This window comes from Tachysurus vachellii, chromosome 7 (assembly GCF_030014155.1).
Source record: "Tachysurus vachellii isolate PV-2020 chromosome 7, HZAU_Pvac_v1, whole genome shotgun sequence".
NCBI classification, from domain to species: Eukaryota; Metazoa; Chordata; class Actinopteri; order Siluriformes; family Bagridae; genus Tachysurus; species Tachysurus vachellii.
In genome coordinates, this window is record NC_083466.1 from 19,153,639 (window position 1) to 19,175,258 (window position 21,620).

Genomic DNA, 21,620 nt, shown 5'->3' on the forward strand with positions numbered 1-21,620 from the left:
CCTTGATTTCTCAACGTGGGTGAAGGACACAGGACTGCCTGCTCATCTGTGCTAGCTGCATACCACAGTGCACACCTTCCTCTCTTCCTCTCTCTCCCTCTCATTCATTCTTCCTTGTTCCTGAATGTCACCTCTGCATGAGGGAGCCTGTGGAATTTACAAACCGTTTCCCAAAGGCCAGAGATGGAGCGAACACTGAGGGGGCTGAAAGATGACAGCATCAGTCTTCCATTCAATTCCGTTCATCCTCGCTTCTCTTTCTGTCATTCCTTACTCTGGACGTGAGCTTCTGGCATTGATTGGACCTGGTTTACGTTTCTTTATTTTTAATGTGTCATCAAAATCATGTCTTTGCTTTTAAAATTGTGTTCCTTTTGTAATTAAATTCCACTACGGATTGCCTTGTTTGTAGTTTTTTTTATTTTCTGGAACATTTTTCAACATTGCCATTTGTGTGTTTGAGTTTGGCTAGCTCAATGATCGACGCTGTGAAATACTGTTAACATCTGGAGTCGACGTAAAACTAAAGTATCTGCTCGAGGTTTCTCTGTGCATGTGGAGCTGGGACTTACCGGACAAGCTAGACGAGAGACACAGACAGGACAGAGCGAGACAGAAGCATGTTTTGTTTGTGTTCAGCTCTTCCAAAAGCAACATGACTCTGATAATAACTCACTGTCACACTCGAGGTCCAACACTAGCATATCAGAGCGACTTCTGAAACACGACACCAGCAACCCACCCAAAAACTTCAACAGCCCCCTCCCTCAAGAGACTTTTATTTCATTTCTGTCTTTCTGGCTCTGCTCCGTTGGCATCTCAGTTTATCATCCTGGGTGGTTGGGCAGGTTGGCGGCTCAGTGACGCCCTCCGTGCCCCTTGGGTGAGCTGGGCACAGCAAGATGGCCGCCCTCGCCAGCTCGCTGATCCGACAGCGCAGGGAAGTGAAGGACCCGCAGGCCAACCGGCAGATCTCCAACAAGCGCAAACCCTGCCCCAAGAGCAACAAGTCCCTATGTCAAAAACAGATCCTTATCCTCATCTCCAAAGTGCGACTGTGTGGCAGTCGAGGGAGAAAACTGGAGAAGAGACCAGGTGAGTCGAAAAAAGTCCTCAATTTCTCCATCAATTTTCATCTAATGACACTGACACTTTTATGTGGTTATAAAAGGCAATGACTTGAAATAAAGTCATAGCTCCTGAGTAACTCATTCCTCTTAAAGCATATATACAGTAAGTGCAGCGAAACTAACAGTACATGTGTGTATAGCTACTGTATGAGGGTGAAAAACATAAATGTGGATATGAGAACTGGTCCTGGGAATTATATGGAATTCATTTGTGCACATAAAAAGTTCACATTGAAGTTTCAAAATTCATGCCTAACCCTGTGAGTGATTTGTAATGGTGATGGGAAAACTTTAACAAAATCATCATAACTTTCAGTTCATGTGTAAACATAGTGTTCTGCGATGGAACTGCATCGAATCCAGTGTATTTTAGGGACAAGCTTTGGATTCACTGTGACCCTGACCAGGGGATACTGAAGTATGAACTAAGTCTAATTTAAAGTACTCTCTATAAAACAACATTTGTATTCAGCGTGTCTTCTTTCTGTTTAGCAGAAGGAAAGAAAGATTGTTGCTGTGATTTGATTGTCTGATTATTTGATTGTGTGACACGGTGCCTTTGAGCTGTACTACTGTTTTACGGTCAATGAATGAACTTGACGTGGTCATCCATCATTCACACCCAAGTTAAATTGTCACGGCTGCATTTACGACTTTTCCAGTCTCGCCCTGCCATGTCTTTCCACCTGTAAGGCTTATGCAAACAAGACAAATATAGTGTGTGTGTGTGTGTGTTTGTGTGTGTGTGTGTGTGTGTGTGCGTGTACATTCTCATGTAGGTGCGTGTTTATTGTGCTGGATACTTGAGTGTCATCTGTTTGTGCAATAAAGCACATCAAGACCTTTACTTTGTTACAATAAATCAATCACAGCACTGATGAGTTCATGGCCAGAAACACTGTACAGAGGGGGAAGGCCCTCTCGAGCTTTACGCCATCATGGGAGAAGTGATGTGGAACACAGGTGTCTTGGTCAGAGCTGCTCCTCTTTCTCCTGAGACAGCATGATGCATTGTTTACTGTCACCAAGCCAGAGTGACCTTAAACAGCTCTTGGAAAAATAGCTGCATTAGATTTGTTTTAGAGCAAGAATTCAATTTGAAGTAAAACGTCTATTTTTATTTGCCTTTCTGCATGACCATGATCAGCTTGGCTTATTTTACGTGTAAAGATCGAAATATTAAAACTAAGCAGCTGTTCACTGATATACAGCCGCAAGGGAATACATGTAAAACAGCAGAACAGTCAGTGTAGTATCTGAAATGCATTGCCCTTGACTCAGATGTATTTCAGTAATAACTGCCTGTGCCAATAGAGGGCACCACTGAGATGCATGCATGTCCCGGGATGCCTCTAAAGCTTAATGAATGTGAACTGGACATGACAATACCAGACTTTATGCATTTGGAGTAAATCCTTAAGCTGACAATTAAAGCAATGCAATTTACACATTTTTGTATCTTAGCAAAAGTTCTTCACAATCCAGCAGCTGTTCTTAGCAGATCTGCTAGAGGAAATATTCTTTTCTCTGCAGCATTTTCTGTAAAAAACAAAACAAAAAAATCAAATATTAGCTTTATAATTTTTCAGCTGGGCCATGATCCAAACTGCAATTATAAAAAAATGAATCAATATCTCTCAGATCAATATTTCTCAGTGCCTTGTTATAATTACCATTAACAATCACTGATTTTATTACTAATGATCAATATGTACCATTAACATAATAATCAATATTTGTATTAATTAATGTTTGTTTGAAACACCTTAATTAGCTAATGTTTCTTTCTTTTCGGACTAAAACATGAAATATTGCCATAATTAACAAGTTCTTATGGATTATCTTGTATTACATATTAATAGTTTTTTGCAAATCCGGTTACAAAACAACCACAAAAAGGATTATTTTATATCAGTAATATTGGATGTTTTTTAAATGTATTGAATTCATTTTTTTTTTTTTTTTTTTGTATTTATGCTACAAACTGTATTGCTTAATCTACTAGGAAGATAAACAAGGAATAAAGTACAACAAAGTGTTCTGTTACAGGAACATTATCAAGCCCAGGGGGGGGCAGTTGTTGCCTCAGTTTTTACCTGATTCTCTTTGTTTTTTTGCTCTCTGGTAGGTATGGCATATACTATGACAAGAAAAGAAAACAGAAAGAATGTAATACAACAAAATAGAAAATATAGCTTCCTACAGTAATATTGTGTTACCATAAAATCTAAACTTAATGACCACTGCAAGGTGCTGACACTGGAGTGGTGGCTGCAGGGCAGGATGTGTGTTGTATGTTGTTTATGTGGTGGTGTATATATTACGCTGTGCATTTGTGTATATTTTGGGGTGTTGAATGTTATAGAATGTTGGACTGTTCCAAGAGATCAGCAGTTACTGAAATACTACAATAATCCCATCTGGCACCAACAAGCATGCCATGGTTCAAATCACATAGACTAGGGGATTCTGATGTTTGATGTTTGAAGCATTAGCTGAAGCTCTTAACCTGTTTCTGCATGCATTTATGCATTGCTATGTTGCCACATGATCGGCTGATGATAACTTGTCCAGGGGATAAGTTTAATCTACACAAGTTTAAAGATTTCTTTCACTTTTACTTACTACACTCACAGAGATGCACATTCCAGAGAGCTGCATCAGTACGGAGGGTCAGGCTCTGTGTTTCTATGGCTCTGTGGGTATATTAATGACCATCATGTGGAAAGTTCATCATGGTAATTATGAGGGAAACCATCCTCCCGTAGCACAGCATCTGCTGCAGCAGAGTGAAGAGCAGTAATTCCCGGCTAAAATACAGCTCAGATTGCCTGCATGGCACCTGACCACGAACTTCCTACTTCTCCGGTCAGTGTGTGCATCAGCATAAACTCCTCCAAAGTGCTGCAGTTATTGTTTTATTATGTGGATCTGCTTCAAAGAAATAAAGTGTGTGACAGAGAGCAAGAGAGAGCCCTTTGTGAGTAATTTCAAAATAATAGAACATTTTTAGAGAATGCTGAACTTTCTCTCAGTCTCTCTCTCACTCTCTCTCTCTCTCTCTCTCTCTCTCTCTCTCTCTCTCACTTTGCTGAGCAAGAAAAATGGGATCACAAAAAGGTAATCCCTCATTCTACTTCCCTTTGAGTCCTGTCAGAAAACTTTAAGTTTACTCCAGCTTGTTAAACCTAGATTGCAAAGGAACGGCTAGATGTTTGTGTGTGTGTGTGTGTGTGTGTGTGTGTGTGTGCACCCACAACAGGACTATCTCAGAGAGGGGACTGCCTCTCTCTCTCTCTCTCTCTCTCTCTCTCTCTCTCTCTCTCTCTCTAACTCTGTGTGTATGTGTGTATGAGTGTATGTCAGTGGGGAGTGGGTAGGTCACTGTAACTGCTCAGTGATTTTATTGATTGAGTTTCTGATCTTTCGCTGCACACAAATTTATCTTCACCTGCAGGATGCAAGTCTGGGTTCTGCTGCTCAGCATGGAACAAGTGCTGTCACGAAAGAGCAGAGTGTGTGTTGATATGTGACACTGTGTGTTTTGTTGTGTGTGTGACCTCTGCCTTTTTTGTTCTGGGAACTTTGGCTGATGAACCAAAATACACAAACACACACACACACACACACACACACACACACACACATACACACAAACACACACACACACACACACACACACACACACACACACACACACTAGCCTTAACCTAAGTAACCACACTGAAAACTGTTTTTGGTTGCTTTCTATATATACGCATATTATATGTACATAAGCAAAATAAAGGTAATATGTAATTCTAAGGCATGGCCAAGCACTAAAACAACAACAACATCAAACATAAACAAAAATAAAGTAAGAACAGAATAAGTGCTACAACAGCAATACTGTGATTCATGACCAGCCTTCGGACCACAAAAAAAAAAAGGTGTAAAATAAAGTAAAAGTATGACGGGAAAATGGGGACTTTTAAGGGGACATTTACTACACAGGGTTATACAATGCTTCACCTCTTGTCTCAAAAAGTAACATGTGACACAAATAGGCACATACACAACTACTCGTAAGCAAGGTGATGACATTTCAATGGCATTTAAGTATTTGCAGGATTAAAATACAATGGAACACTGGAGTCACTGGTGTGCTACGCATCCAGAGGGCAGCCTGCATCCTATTCATGTCACATAACCTCACTGGCTGCCTTTTCTGCCTACACCATTACAAATAAAGTAATAAACTGGACCTTTTATTGTTGCTGGGGCTGCACTTTTAAGAACACATCGTTTATACCTTTAGTGTGTTTCTTATGCTTGGGAAGGAGTAATACTTCTAATAGTGTAGATGGCATGTACTAACTAAGAGGGATCCCAGAGGGTTTAATTATCTTTGCCTAGAAATTTAAAGGTATACGTTAGGCTTTTTACACTGGGTTAACCCTGGGTTGTCATCATTCTAAACCCTGCCTTTAACCCTGGGTAGAGGTTCACATTTGTAATTTAGAAGCAGGGCTGTACAGTAAAATATATAAAGTAAGAGCATTATGAAACATGGAACAATATACCCCATGATTCCCTTTAACCTGGGGTTTATCATGACCGTAATCTTTAAGTGTGAAAAGCCCTTATATTCACATTTCCTAAAGAAAGATACATATGGAAGATGATGTTTTTTCCCCAGCGACAAGAAAAGATGTTGTTAAGTGACAGTAACAGTCTGTGTTCTGATTTCCTAAAGCCCAGTATTGCTACACTAACTAACTAAATAATCACTGCTGGAGTGGAAAGACTCTGTGTATCCTGGCTTTAATGAGTGTTTTTTATTTAACAGCAGCATCAGTCTGAGGGGTTCGTGATAAACTCTCTGAGAACTGGCTTATATTTCCAAAGGCTGAAATAGTTTTCAATACGTCTACTGTAATGGTCTGGAATGAGATACACACACATTAGCATGGATCTATGAAATCACAAACTGCACCATCAGTCACACACCTGCTGCGGTGGTGTCATTGTGTTTCAGATGGGCATTAAGCTTTTTTCACAGGCTCAATATCAAACATAAATAGATTTCTTTCACACAATCTGCCATGTGTCCACTCATGACAGAGTGTTAATCTGAGTCTGTAAGGCAGGTGGAGGTCAACAAAGTACCAAACTGATTAAAGTGAGTACCTGAAAAATACTCTGGTAGAAGATTTCTTTCAAAGTCTATGAAATTCGTCAAAGGGAGTAATCTCAGCGCCAGTGTGATACAAAACATTATCACTTTTGTTTCTCTTAGCCACGAAGGAATCATTCATTGTTAAGCATTAAAACAGAACTCTTGTTCGTGGCTGATTCTGGTGTTTGTAAGCAGGGAGGGTTATATGGTTAGAGTGTAGTAGCATTTACACAAAACAAAGTGAAGCTGCAAGTATAAAACAAAATTTCATTTTTGCCAGAGCTGCAGTGTGAAGAAAATGTGCCAAACTGATGTATGTGTTTAATTTTTAAGACTTTTATAAGAAGGGCATGTTTGAATTAGAATTTTCTTAGAATATTAGAAAAAAAATGAAAAATATATGTGAATAAATAAAAAAAAAATGAAAGAAATAAACAAAGAACAAAATGCTATGAACAAAATAGTCGTTCTACAGAGCTAACAAAGCTCCATGTGAGCATCTTTGCACTTAAAGAAACCGCTAAAAATAATAATAAAACCGGTATCTAACATCTTTTTTTGCAGTTCTTGTCTATGATGGCGTGTTTGTGCTACTGTATGGATAAATGCTGTGGATGATCCTCAACGGTTTTCATTTACAGCATGCATTAGCATTAGCAATACTCCTACATTTGAGTACATAATGGCTCAGCTTTTAAACTCACGAAAATACAAGCCGGTTCTTAAAAAAGGTTTAATAGTTCCCTGGAAAGTAATAGCTTTTTCTGTTATGGGGGAGAAAAAAAACAAGCGGTAAAAGCAGCCAGCTCTCCCCTCCAAGGTCTTTCCCTTTAAGCTATGTCCTCCCTTCAGAGTGAAACACCCTCATTTGGATCCTTCCACCAAAAAACTTGCCAGGTAGATATATTTATACTGCAGCAGTGGCAGAGTCACAAGTTGCATTAACAGAAATAAAAATCTTTGTCTGTGGTTATATAGCCATTTTTTATATTTGTCTCAAGCCTTTGCATTAAATCGGAATTTCATTTTCATTAAATTTCCAAACCAAGTGGATTGTGATACAGTAGTGGACACACCGAATAACAGAGCTAGTGCATATCTAAACAAATCGAATTCATTTGCTGCTTGTGATGGACAAAAAAGCTTTGGAAATTTCACGAAACCTTTAATTCTTCATTATTTTCTCTTTCAGGAAAAAAAAACCCTACGATTCAAATGATCACTGTGTTACTGTAGCTTTTTATTTTACCTCCTTTGTCTGTTCCTTTCCACTGTATCTGTTATAAAACAAAAAAGAATTCTGTAGAAATAAAAGAAAATGTAGCAATCTGTATTAACACAATGTGTGATGCAATATACTAGAATAAATGGTTTGCATCATATCCATCCATCAATCCATCCATCCATCTATCCATCTTCTGTAGTGTTTATTTTACACATGGTCATAGAGAGCATGGGGTCTATCCCAGGGGACTTGGGGCACAAGGAGAGGGACAACCTGGACAGAGTGCCAACTCACTGAAGAGCACTGACGGGAAAAAAACTGGAGTACCTGGAAGAAATCCCTGAAACATGGTGGAGAATGTGGACAGGACACAGAACAAAGGCAGAAATCAAACCTCTGACCTCATAGGCGTGAGGCAGACGTGTTATAGGTTTTAGCCTTGTGGAAATGACATGCATTTGAATGAAGTAAATTCACTTTTTTTTCACTGCACTCTGTTACCACCCCCGATTTTAATTATACTGTACTTCAGAGTTTCATTACACATAAAAGCTGATGGGAAAGACGGCAGTCAGCCTTTTTTCATTTACCGTAGGGACACTGACTCATTTCACGTTTCGTGGCAGCACCGTCAGCTCTCGACTACAGAGGTCTCCGACGTAGCCCTTACACAACCCATCAAATTCATGCTGACAGGGTTATGAGTTGTATAAGTACTGAAGCTCTGTGCAAATGTACTGCAGCGCTGAGTGACATTGCACTAGCGTTATTTTCTTTACACCCACTGCATTTTGCTCTTCTAGAACATGATCCTGTACTGTAGAGATGAAGGATCACAAGGATGTAGCAAACTGTAGATTAATGGTAAGAATTAGTGTTTAGTTTTTTGATCGTGATTGGCACAAAAGAGTGTGTTTTTATCTTCCACAAAATAATTGCGTTGTTAAAAGCAAACCATCTAAAATAAGAGAATATTAAAACAATTATAATCATTATATAACAATATTCTATCTATCTATCTATATATGAATAACCAAATTCATATATGAATATGAATAACCAAATAATTAACATATTTAAGAGAGCTTTTAAAATATTGAACTTCGAGTCAAGTGAAGAAGCTTTACTTGTCATTTCAACCATATATAGCTGACGCAGTACAGTACTCAATGAAATGAGACGTTTCTCTAGGACCGTGATGCTACATAGGACAATAGGACTCTACATAGGCAGAACAACACAGAGCTAAGTGCTTAAAAATGAAAGTTTCTCCGTTTGTAAATGCAATAAAGAACAATAAACAGTGACATATTAAAACGTCAGGATTTGCTGAGCTATCCATTTGCTTTTTAAAAATGCCTCAGTTGTCATTTATTGCAGTTCTATAAGGCAATTAGATGCTCCTTATTTTTTTAGGTTTTTAGACAATCCGCCACTTCTGGAGACTCTGACTGTCACACTTGCATGAAACCTGACAGCGTGCATTATGTTTCGTGGTGGTGTACTGTGTAATATGTTGCTTTCATAACCGATATACAAACATTTACTCATGGAAATGTACTGTACCCTTAATTTCATTTTGTTTTCTGTTGAAAATGTAATGTTTGGAAATTGATCATGTTTCGTACTGACTCAATGATGCAGAAGTCATAAAAGAAATATTCACCCACACAGAGCCTGGAGTTTATCCTCAGGGACTCAGGAACACACACACATACACACACATACACACATTCACATCCTACAGACAACCTACAGTACAGTGCATGTCTCTGTGACTTTACGAGGAAACCAGGAATCAAAGGGCAGGAATCGAAACCCTAAAGCCTAAACAATTAATTAGCGAGTACCCAGAGGAAACCACTGAAGCACAGGGAGAACATACAAACCCTCAACCCCAGAGGTGTGAGGCAAATGTAATAACCACTAAGCCGCCATGGCGCTGAGAGTGTTAGACAGAACTGCACACAAGTTTAGGTTTTCTTCTAATCCGATCTCTAGAAAGCTGAAGAAAACTGTGACCATTTTAAAAATAACGATATAATATATAATATAATAATAGATATAATAGAGAAATCAGCATGTGATCATTAGCTTGTGTATGCATAATATTAAATTAATGAACATTGGAAACTACAGTGTGTTCACCTTCTGTCACTGTAAAAAAATAAAAATAAATAAATAAATAAATAAATAACCCTAAACACAAAGCCCACAGCAAAGCACGCAAAAATGAAAGGAAACGTACCACTGTACCAACTGACAGGACTGTCGTTAAGGGCAGAGGCTAAGGCTAAAGCTAAGGTTAAGGAACATAATTGCAGCAATCTAAACCTGCCTGTGTGTGTGTGTGTGTGTGTGTGTGTGTGTGAATGTGTGAATGCGTGAGTGTGTTTCAACAATGTACTAGCTAATAGATCTAAAAAATGTATATATTTAACTCTTTTTTTAAGAAAAAATGTTTCATTTTTAAAGCTTGAGCTAATGTGAGATTAGGGCTTTGAAAAGCATTAGGGTTAACACCAATGAAAAGTATTAGGGTTAACACCAGTGAAAAGCATTAGGGTTAACACCAGTGAAAAGCATTAGGGTTAACACCAGTGAAAAGCATTAGGGTTAAAACCAGTGAAAAGCATTAGGGTTAAAACCAATGAACAGCATTAGGGTTAAAACCAATAAAAAGCATTAGGGTTAACACCAGTGAAAAGCATTAGGGTTAAAACCAATTAATGATTAGAATGAGTAAAAGGGGGGAAAAAAAAAGAAAAAATAATAGATTTTTTTTCTTCAGTTACCAGCGATATGTCCACTTGTGTTCCTATGTGCATGTCATTCTACGGACCAGGACAGAAGCTTCTGACTGGTAACATGCTGTTGATCCCATGTCTTACACTCCAATTTAATGACTTTGTAAACATTTTTTAACATTAAATGAGAGGGCTGTGAATGTTGTGTTAGTAGGACTATGGCTGTAGCGATACTATAAAATAATGGCATAAATCAGGTGATTTAAAACTCTCTCTCTCTCTCTCTCTCTCTCTATCTCTATCTATCTATCTATCTATCTATCTACTGTATCTATCTATTTATCTACCTATCTGTCTGTCTGTCTACATGTCTCTATCTACCTGTCTCTCTCTCTCTCTCTCTCTCTCTCTCTCTCTCTCTCTCTCTCTCTATCTATCTATCTATAGTGTGTGTCTGTGTGTATGTGTCTGTGTGTGTGTGTGTGTGTGTATGTGTGTGTGTGTGTGTGTGTGTAAGAAAGAGACAGAGATAAAATTATATCGTCTCTACAGTTTAGTATGAAGATTGTCACTATTAATGCAACAATAAGAAACGGCACATAACACTTGACTTCCTTTCTGTCTTCACAAATGTCTTTACATTTTATAGCACATCACACTTCTAGAAGTCAAACTTTACAGTGTTGTTCTTATATTCCATTCAGGAATAAAGTGGAAATATCTAGTTTACTTATTAACTTCAGGAGAGAAACGAAGACAGAAACAGGGTGGCTGATATTCCCGCTTCCCGCGTCCGCCTTGTGTGTGTGGAGTTTGCATGTTCTCCCTGTGCCTCGGGGGTTTCCTCCGGGTACTCCAGTTTCCTCCACCATTCCAAAGACATGCATGGTAGGTTGATTGGCATCTCTGGAAAATTGTCCGTAGTGTGTGATAGCGTGAGTGAATGAGAGTGTGTGTGTGTGCCCTGCGATGGGTTGGCACTCCGTCCAGGGTGTATCCTGCCTTGATGCCCAATGACGCCTGAGATAGGCACAGGCTCCCCGTGACCCGAGGTAGTTCGGATAAGCGGTAGAAAATGAGTGAGTGAGTTTTATTAAATGGCTGTATTGAATAAACCGAATGGGGGAATGAAACACTTTGAATGTGCCGTAATAGGGAAAGAATCAATTTCATAGTGCTAACATTAACTTCGATCCACATCGAGCTGCATCTTTTATTTTTTTTAGTTAAAAGTAAAAAGATTCCTTGTTTTTTGTCTTATTTCATGTTTACTGCTCATTCATTATAATTAACATTAATAATATTTCACACTGTTCATTACTAATCCCTGAGTTAATTATTTGCAGTATCAATAACCATCATTGGATAAATACATGTGACCACTTTAAATAACGGCTCGTCTCGTGCTTTCACATCAGTAAGAAAAAAAATAATGCAACTGAAATTCTTCTTGGCTGTTTTAAGCCTCCTGAGATACGCAAAGGCAAAAAAAACAACAAGAAAAACTAGTGTATACATGACACATGGGCTTTCAGTGACTGTACAAAACACGTGTAATGAGGCTGTTTAATTTCTTTTTAGGTGTCTGTTCTTAGGAGTCTAGACATAATATTTTAACACTGCATTGTCTCACATCGTACATGTTTGGCAATGCAGTGCAGGGTGAAGGCTGCTTCGGAGAAGGGTTTCATAACCCAGCTTTTAAAGTGTGAACTGTTCCTCTATCCTGGGTTAAAAGTGGGGGGATTAGAACAATGAGGTGTGTTTTTGACAGAAATTGGCGTATTTTGTAGTGTAAACGAATGCCATATATGGAAGCGTAGATAGAAAATCCGATCTCAACCTTCAAGATTCTGAATGCTGTGAATATAAAGGGAATATAAATATAATCAGACTTGATGTAGAACTGATGTACTACAAAACTCCAAACTACGCAATAGGCAGCAAGATTAACTAGTATTTTCTTTTCTAAGTTTCCACCGCAGTTTAATGATAGAAAGAAATGGTTAACGGAGACAAACTACGGCTTTTTAGCCTCTTTAAGTCAAACGCATGAAAGAGTTGAATGCATGAATCATTTAAGAGCACAGAGATTTCATTCCATGTAGAGCTCAATAAATAAAAGAATGCTACGTTGTATGTGGTGCGTCATACTTGTTCTTGTGTGCATATGTACTCGAGTTCTGGCTGTCTGACTGTGTTTAAATGAAGTCATGCGTGTTTGTTCTCTGTTAAAAAAAGAGCATGAGTGTGTATGTGTGTGGGCGATCCGTCTGCCGTTGTTAACACGCTGGCATGTTTCCAGCCTGGGTGATTGATGGCACATTAAAGTGAAGGACGCGTCCCACACCTGTGCTGCTCTTGATCGTCAGAAAAAGAAAACACACACATACTGTACACATACACACACAGAAACAGGCTGCAACCAGTAAAATGATTCAGAAGCACTGTGTACACTTGACCGCTCCTTAAACACACACACACACACACACACACACACATGCATCGATAAACAAGCAATAAAATGCCCAAATGTCAGCTGTATAGTTGTACTTTTGTTTAATGCACACTCCAGTGCACAGTATGTAGTGTGTGTGTGTTGATGTTGGTGGAAACATGATGTCGGTGGAATTTTTCCTACCTCCTAACCCTGTCATCACATGATAGTCTCATTATTATTAGTGATAAGGGTAATTGTGTATTAATTGTGTAGTTATTCAGTAACGATAAGGTTTTATTCTCTTTCTCACTCAGACAAACAAGAACCAGGTTCTAAAGTTGATATAATGTATGCTACATAAACAATTTATGCAAAATGGACGTCCTTGTCCAGTGCGAAGGTAGAAGTTTACTGTTAATGTGCATTTATCACGCACTTCTATTCATCCTCTCATATTCTGAGTCAAACTCCAAACAAGACTAAGAATGTGTTCATCGTTTATCAGAATTAAACTAAATACTATTCATCTCTTTAGTCCTTGAGATAGGCCTTTACTATTACAGCACACACTATAAAAATGAACAGAAGGATCTCGAGAAGAGTCTTCCATTGGATTTTAAACAGAACGCTGAAGTCTACACGTTTAGCCACACTGTAATAAAGTCATTACTACAACGATGTCATTAGGAAAAAATTGCAGGAGATGTTTCATTGATTTTGGTTCGCAGGAAAACATTATGTTAAGACCGTTCTGGTAAATGTAAGTGCTAACTCGTATTCGTTCCGCAATGTTGAATGTAACTATCAGCATTTCAATCAGCTGCAAATTACTATGGTTAAAAAAAAAGTATTTCATGCTGGTAACAGTGACTGCGCATTATATCATACCACACTGATGTTGATTATTTTAATATAACCACAAAACCCTACTATGTCTACACCTTATTTGTTTATTTAATATATTTTTTTCTTAATATCTTAATAAGTATCACCCTGTCCTCATTTTAATAGGTCTTTAAAATGACTTTTTTAGCCACATACATATTCAGTATCCGTGAGAATGTTAGAGAAACTGGTTAGAAAATGATTTTTGAAGGTTTTTACATATTGACATGACTACAGACCTATTCTGTATTCTGTATTCTTTTCATTAATTGTCAAAATTTGGAAATCCTGTAGGAGGGATCGGTTGATTCAAAACTTTCTTTTCCCTTTTCTCCTCCTTTCTTATTCTGTCTGTCATGTGTTTGTGTCCTACATGTTCACCTTGGTGCTGATATGGATGTCCATTTGTTTGCGTATGCATACACTTCGGCATGTGAGTGTGTGTGTGTGTGTGTTCTGGTGCTCCTCTGTGTCCTGTAATTGCTGACATTCAAGGCAGCTGAGACGAGGAGGTGCTTTTATAGAATGATTACCCCAGGCTGAGTCCTCTTTTTCCCTGTCCTTCTCAATATGTCTCCCTCTGTCTTTCTGTTTAATTGCACTTGGGGCCTCCCTGTAATATCCGTGCTGATGGGAAGCACCGCTCGGCACTTTCAGGGACTCCCTAGTCAGCAAAAAGTGTGATGCGGTGAAGAAAAAGAGAGAGTGAGAGAGAGAAGGAGAGAAGTGTTATGACGAAATGAAGGTGGAAGACGGAAATCAGCAGTGAATATGGCAGCACTGCCTCGTTGGAATTGGATAAGAAGACTTAATTAAAAGCATCCTAATGGACCTTTTAATGAATTTAACATCAGTGACAGTGTTAAATGTGAAACGTTTGTGTGTGTGTGTGTGTGTGTGTGAGAGAGAGAGAGAGAGAGAGAGAGAGAGAGAGAGAGACTAAGAACACTCATAACTATACTCTGGTATAAATCAAATTTTCAATTTTAATGAACCCCTTCTTCTAAGTGTTCCAGAGTAACTGACCTTTTCAAATGGAGAGAGAAACACTATAGAAAAATATGTTGTGCTCTGGTACACCGTAACCCCACAGGAAGAGAACTAGCTTACGAATATTAGCTATATTATCTGTAAACATTGATTATGTTTAGTCAAGAAATTCTGCTCACTTCCCAAAGCCAGTCTGTAACTGAGCTTCTGAAGCTAATAGTTTCAGTTATAAATAATAATAATAATAAATAATAAAGGAAAAATTGGATTTTTTTCAGAATCAAATTGAGAAAAAAATGAGGAAAGAATGATGAAAACTGAACTGCCTGGAGGCAATCAACCTCTTATTTAAGGGTTAGATGCCTGTGTGTGCGCATCTGTGTGTGTGTGTGTGTGTGTGTGTGTGTGTGTGTGTGTGCGTGTTTGCTTCATTATGGCAGGAAATTTAGCTATATCTTTATAACTGACTAAGACTAAGACATTCACACACACACACACACACCCACCCACACCCACACACACACACCCTGTTTAACATGAACACACACATACACTCTAACCTCTAAAAACTCTAATCTTTATGGATATTATAGATAATTAGTAAAAATCACAGACATATTTACACCCACTGCTGTTCTCTAAGACAAAGCCTCACTTGGCATTTCAGAGATAAAAATAAAACTACTTAAAGCTCGCTAGTATCGAGCATCAGTGACCCCCCTCTACTCCTCTTTATTCCCCTTCATGACTGGTCCAAGGTCATTGTCCTTTTAAAAACACCAGCACTGTAATAAAAGGCAGGTCATCATGTCCTTCTTCTAATGGGCTTTTAAGGTGTTCTTTGGCTACAGACATCTTCAGTGGAAGCCAGGAAAATTAGCCAGACCATTAGCATAGATTTAGCATAGCATTTGCTACAAATACTATTTACAAGTAATATTTATACTATTTGAACACTAATTGTATAGGGTTTTTGTGTTGTTATAGGGAGCACATATACAAAAACAGAAATGCTTGATAAACAGTACAGACAGATTGTATAACTCTTCTGTATCAAGTTAAAATATATCAATAATATAAGATTCATTAGGATGTTGAGGCTCCATAGTTATATGTGTAATTGTATGTAACATGGGCAGTGACATTCACCTGGATACCTTGTTGTGCGAGTATGTACATGTGCCAAGACCTTCCATCAAAGTCATAATGTGATGAATGATCTAGTATGTGTGATATATTCTGAATCCTCCTTGCCTTGATCTCTGAAAGCTTTATACTGCTTCAAAATTACAAGAAACCCTGTCAGTAATATGCAAGTGGTATTCACTTAACCAACGAGGAAATAATTAGATAGGTGTGTAGAGTTGAATGCTGAACTAAAGCCACTCGTAATGGTGATGGTCTTCTTGTAGGACCACCAGAAGTTTATGGAACACCCAGCACTACTTCATAGAACATCATGCTTCTAGGTAATGCCCATGAGCGGCAGATGCTCCTGGTTGATTTGTATGTCATAGCAGATCCACTTATATTCCATATTCCGTGTCTTTCTTCCATAACAGAACATCAGTCTGGGAATTTGTTAGCTGCTGGCCGGTCTAAATACTTTAGGGTAAATATCAGGTGCAACAAAGCAACACTCTGCAGGTTCACTTTCATGCAACTTTACAAAGTAATATGACCTTGAAGAGAATTCTAAGATTTAACAGCAAGGTCACTCCTGAGTCATGTGTCCACCAATGCATGTAAGGATAACTCGTCCTGTTCTCCCATAATTGTTGCTGTAATTGCTAGCAGGTTAGTAGGCAAGACTGATTTCCAATGGGGAATTTTGCATAAGCTCATAGTGAGTGTCAATAAGAAATTGGGCAGAATTTTGCATCTGCTTAATGATGAAGCTGCAAGTGTGGTCCAAACACCAGTGAAAAGTGCAGTACAACCAATGTCTTGATGGCTATATCAAGGGCCAGAGGCAGACCTAGTTGCTGAATTTTACACAAGGTGGGAAGAATCAGACATGGATAGTCAATGGTAGAGCTGGTCATGGACTTGTGCATCCTGACCCAGTGGGACATTGCTGTAAATCCCCAGCAGATTGGTTAGGTAATCTGTGGACCTGAGGATATTCTGTGCCAGACAGATAGAGCTTCTCTGACATGTGCCACCCTGATGGTCAGTCACAACTTTGTCTCAGTGAATCATTGAACAGTGATGTTGCTCAAGTTGCACCAGAACTCCAGAGCCAGATAAAACATCCTCAATTTTAGTTGGTTTATGAGTTTTGATATTAAACAAGCAGGGCACATGTAACCATGTCTCACTGTCACCACATTACACCGCAACCATGCAACGGTATGCAGATTTGGAGAGGTGGAAAAGTAGCAAAGGTTTGTTTTTTCCACATGGTAAAGTGTTTGTGGTTGCCATGATGACATAGTGTATATAAGAAAATCAGAAATGGCTACAATCTTGACATTTAGGAAGTTAAAACTATATCTTATCAATATACAGAAGTCCTTTGTAATTTATTACCTATACAGTTTGAAGAATCAGTAATATAATAGAGTCTTGCTTGGGGCTCTGAGCTGCACCAACACTGTCAAACAATGATTTGCTTTATCTTCATCATTTTGCTTCCTAATGTAAAAGAACTGTTTTTATGTACTGAACACAAACTAAAACTAGGAGAACCCGAGGAGAGCTGTGTTTAATCTTCACCTCCAAGGAAATAATCTTATAAATCTTATTGGGAAGTGAAAAAAAAACAAACAATTTAAGACCGTCTATAACAGATGCAGACTTCACCTCCCTCCCAGCAGAGACATTTATACATTGATTGCATCAAGTTGCATCAGCATGTTTCTGCAGCTGGATAACTTTCACTCTGATATATCAAATCGTATGCAGTAGTGACCACCTCTGGTACTGCTACATGCTAAGCCAGAGTTATTGAGTGTAGTTAGCATATTTGATGCATAGTCACCAGTCCAAAAGTCACTGAGATTTGCAGGCAACATTTTTCAGCAGAGTTTTTCTCTATGTGTCATTGTGGTGCAGCAGGGCAGTGGTCAATTATTAGGGAAGGAGCTGGTCTAGTGTTTTAAAGGCATGAGTTTAAATCCTATAACCATGCTGCCACTATTCTGTCTCAAATGTGGATAAAAACATCAGCCAAAGGTAAATCTGCATAAGGTAAATCTACAATGCAAAGGTATCATCATAGTGTCTAGATAGGTTTCTCTCAAGTTCTCTGGTTTTCTACTATCTTCCAAAAATTCAGCAGAAGTGAGTGTGTGTGTGTGTGTGTGTGTGTGTGTGTGTGTGTGTGTGTGTGTGTATGTGTGTGTATGTGTGTGTATGTGTGTATACTGTGGCCTGTGATGGGCTGCCGTCCCATCTGGGGTGGATTCCTGCTTTACTTCTAATATTTCTGGGATAGGCTTTGGATCCACAGCAAACCTGTCTGTGTTACAGCTCTTACTGAAGATGAATGGCATTCTTTTTGGATGTTACCTGATGTATGAGATTTAACTCCTGCTATAAGTGGAATTATATATGTTAGATAGCTGAACATGATCTTGATTGATAAAAAATCTCCACATTAGTTTAGATATGTCTATAATTCTAATAATGATGTGTTTATAATTACTAATGATGTGTTTGACCAAAGAGTTAACAGTTGTTAAAGATAAATCAGAATTTTTTCATTCATTCATTCATTCATTCATCTTCTACCGCTTATCCGAACTACCTCGGGTCACGGGGAGCCTGTGCCTATCTCAGGCGTCATTGGGCATCAAGGCAGGATACACCCTGGACGGAGTGCCAACCCATCGCAGGGCACACACACACTCATTCACTCACGCAATCACACACTCACACACTAGGGACAATTTTCCAGAGATGCCAATCAACCTACCATGCATGTCTTTGGACTGGGGGAGGAAACCGGAGTACCCGGAGGAAACCCCCGAGGCACGGGGAGAACATGCAAACTCCATACACACAAGGTGGAGGCGGGAATCGAACCCCGACCCTGGAGGTGTGAGGCGAACGTGCTAACCACTAAGCCACCGTGCCCCCCATCAGAATTTTTTGCTTGTTTTATTTTGTTTCTGTTATTATATCTACAGTGGGAACAATAGAATAAACCCAGAACAATATCTAGATCACAATTAGGTCTAAACAATACATAAATTCTGGGGAAGATTTATATTGAAATGGTTCCTCTAATACGTACAAGGACGAGTATTAAACAGTAAAATATGGCTGAGAATCTATTTAGCACTATAAAGGGCCCTCGGGATTGTCCTCTTAGGTTGTATGTGAAACCTTACAAGAGAGGATTTCCCTTTTGAAAAGTTCTATGCATAACAGTTTTAGAAAGCTAGAGTTATTCAGTGAAATGTAAAGAATTAGTATGGTTATCATTGAATGTAGCAAATCTACTGACTAGTGAGTTATTATACAGCAAGACAAATGATCCCAATTATGAGCAATCATGCATACACTTTCACTGATGAAAAGGGAACAAAAATCAGCAAGAATAAACGTTTAGTCTTTATACTGCACATAAAGTCACTAAGTACATCCCAAATCACATATTTTTGCCCTATTCTCTGACGCTGTAGTTTAAATAGTGTAAGTACACTGAAAATTCCAAGAAGAAGTGCATTATACTGTATTAGTGTGAACTGATGGACACTTCCTACATTTGATGTTCGTCCAAAGTCATCGTTTGCATAGAGGAAGAGGGGCAGGGTTACCAGGATGAGGAAAAAAAATTCAAGATGGCTGAGGACATTGTGGTAGACAAGATATCTAACATGCGTTTTAAATTAGCTCACGTTGTGCGATTTATTTTTCAACATTTAAAAAAATTCTAATTCACCGTAATCAGATCATTCTAGCGGCGACACATTTTATGTGTTTGCCGTCATTTGCCATCGACTGGGAAATAGCTTGTAAATCCCATTAGTATATAAGTATATCCTGTTAGTGTTCCATTAAAGTCGATACTACTTGTAAATTTCATAGAACTAGTCGGTGAAGTACATAGTGCACAGTGTGTCATTTGGGATACTGTCTTTTTCTTGGTACTATAATTATGGTAATGTCTTTCATGTACAGTCAGAAAAGTCATATGGGCTTTTAATTGTCTTAGTTTCTACAGAGTATTTTGTCCCCCCTGAATTTACATCCCGTTTTCTTCATTGTTTTCAGTAATTCAGTGTCAGGGAACCTGTTTTATCTAATCCCTTATTGTGTCTGTGCCAATTAGGCCGCTGTTCTGTTTCTCTCCTCTGCTTAATGATGACAGAGACTCCTTAGGCTTGACCAGCTTTGTTTCCCGTCTCGTCATGCCTCTTTGTCGGCTGTTACAGTGCGGTAAACTAGCGAAGAGGGGGATGATGAACAGCGAAAGTGAGGGAACGGAGTGCCAGAGAGCACGAAAGAGAGAGACAGAACAAAGAACAAATCAGATTAATTAAAGAGTATCGATGCGTGAGATTAGACTGCAGGCTTATGGTGTAAAGGATATGATTACACAGAGAAAGAGAGAGAGATAACAGGACAGGGAAAGAAATGGAAACATGAATGGACAGATGAAACAGACTAATGTGCACATGTTAACAATAAGATGGGATGAAGCAAAGAAACGGGGGATGGCTATGGTGTTAGAGGTCTATCTTTTTTTTCTGGTATGCAGGAGTGTTCTCTTTGTTGCACTGTTGGTGCAGTGTGATGATGATGATGACGATGTGGTGTTCTGACATCAGCCAACGCTAACAGCATTTCCAATGGTGCATAGCAAATCTACACACACACACACACATTCTGATTAATTTCTGGTGTAATTAAAAATTCAATTCAATTTTATGTGTGAGCAATCAGTCACTCAATCGCTGAGGCCTTTTATCCATCATTCAGGTTTACTCCTACACGCTCTGCTCAGGCTGCGTAGCTGTGAGTCATTCTGTATGCACAATGTAGCAACATTTTAAAAGAGCAGTTAGTAATTTGGGTGGAACAGTGATGCAGACGGTTGTGTTGGTGCCTCATAGCTCCGGGGTTTGCAGATAAATCCTGAGTTTATTCTCTTTCTGTAGCTGTGTGGGCTTTTTCTTTCTAATTTAAATTGCCAATAGGTGTGTGTACTGTATGTGTCTTGTGTTGTGTTTGTGTGTGTATGTGTGTATGTTGCGTTCGATGGAATGGATGGTGTATTCACAACAACCCTGACTGGGAGGAGTGGTCAATGAAGAGAAATGAATGAATGGGTTTGTCCTTTTTAAAGCCCTCTGCCGTCTGCAAGGTGGATTGCAAATGCAATGAAAATAGAGACAAGCCTCTCAAAAGTCCACACCCCTTCCGAAGAACATGCTTCCTGGGTTGCCTTTTAAGGAAAAATGAGCAGCTCCGTTGCAGCTAGGGGTGGGGCTAACCACCAATAAAGGAAGTAGTGATGTCGAGTTTATGGCAATATTACAGAGGTGAAAAATAACTAACTAAGTCTCATTTTCAAATATCTGTAATTCACTTATTCCATTTAAATGGTTACCTTTTAATCTACTGTAGTATCCCTGAAAGTAATAATGTTGATTATACTTCTTAACAGGTCAGACTTTTTTGTGACAACAAGAACAAAGAAGTAAATGATCACATTTGCTACTAAAAGGAATCATAAATTTGGGGAGGGGAAAAAAACTGCAACAAAGATGTTGACAGCTACATCATGATATTATGACAGAAAGCTATTAGCATTCAAGATGTTTTGTGATGTTGTCCTGCTAGCTGGTGTTTAAGAGAATATGGACACAGCTTTAGCTCACATTACAAAGACAGCTAAACTTCTGCTGTTTTCCCCCCCTTTTGTATACACTTTTACTTGATTAAGGCATTTGTGTACATCTCTGCTGAGTTTTTGTAAATTGTTATTACATGTCTATAAAGATTTTAAAAATGAAGGCACCATCAACATTTTTATAGCCAAGCCTGACTGTAAAATCGAGCTGTGTGTGAGAGTAATTAAAGTAAAAGACAT

The 21,620-nt window shown here is 38.7% G+C and overlaps 1 protein-coding gene across 1 annotated transcript in view; it reads left to right on the forward strand.

Annotated features, from left to right (window-relative positions):
- Positions 1 to 902: 902 nt before the first annotated feature.
- fgf11a (fibroblast growth factor 11a) overlaps positions 903 to 21,620 on the forward strand; it is a 63,057-nt gene continuing 42,339 nt past the window's right edge. Inside the window, exon 1 of the mRNA XM_060873482.1 lies at positions 903 to 1,095. Within this exon, the coding sequence (XP_060729465.1) occupies positions 903 to 1,095 (193 nt within the window). The remainder of the gene's footprint in view (positions 1,096 to 21,620) is intronic.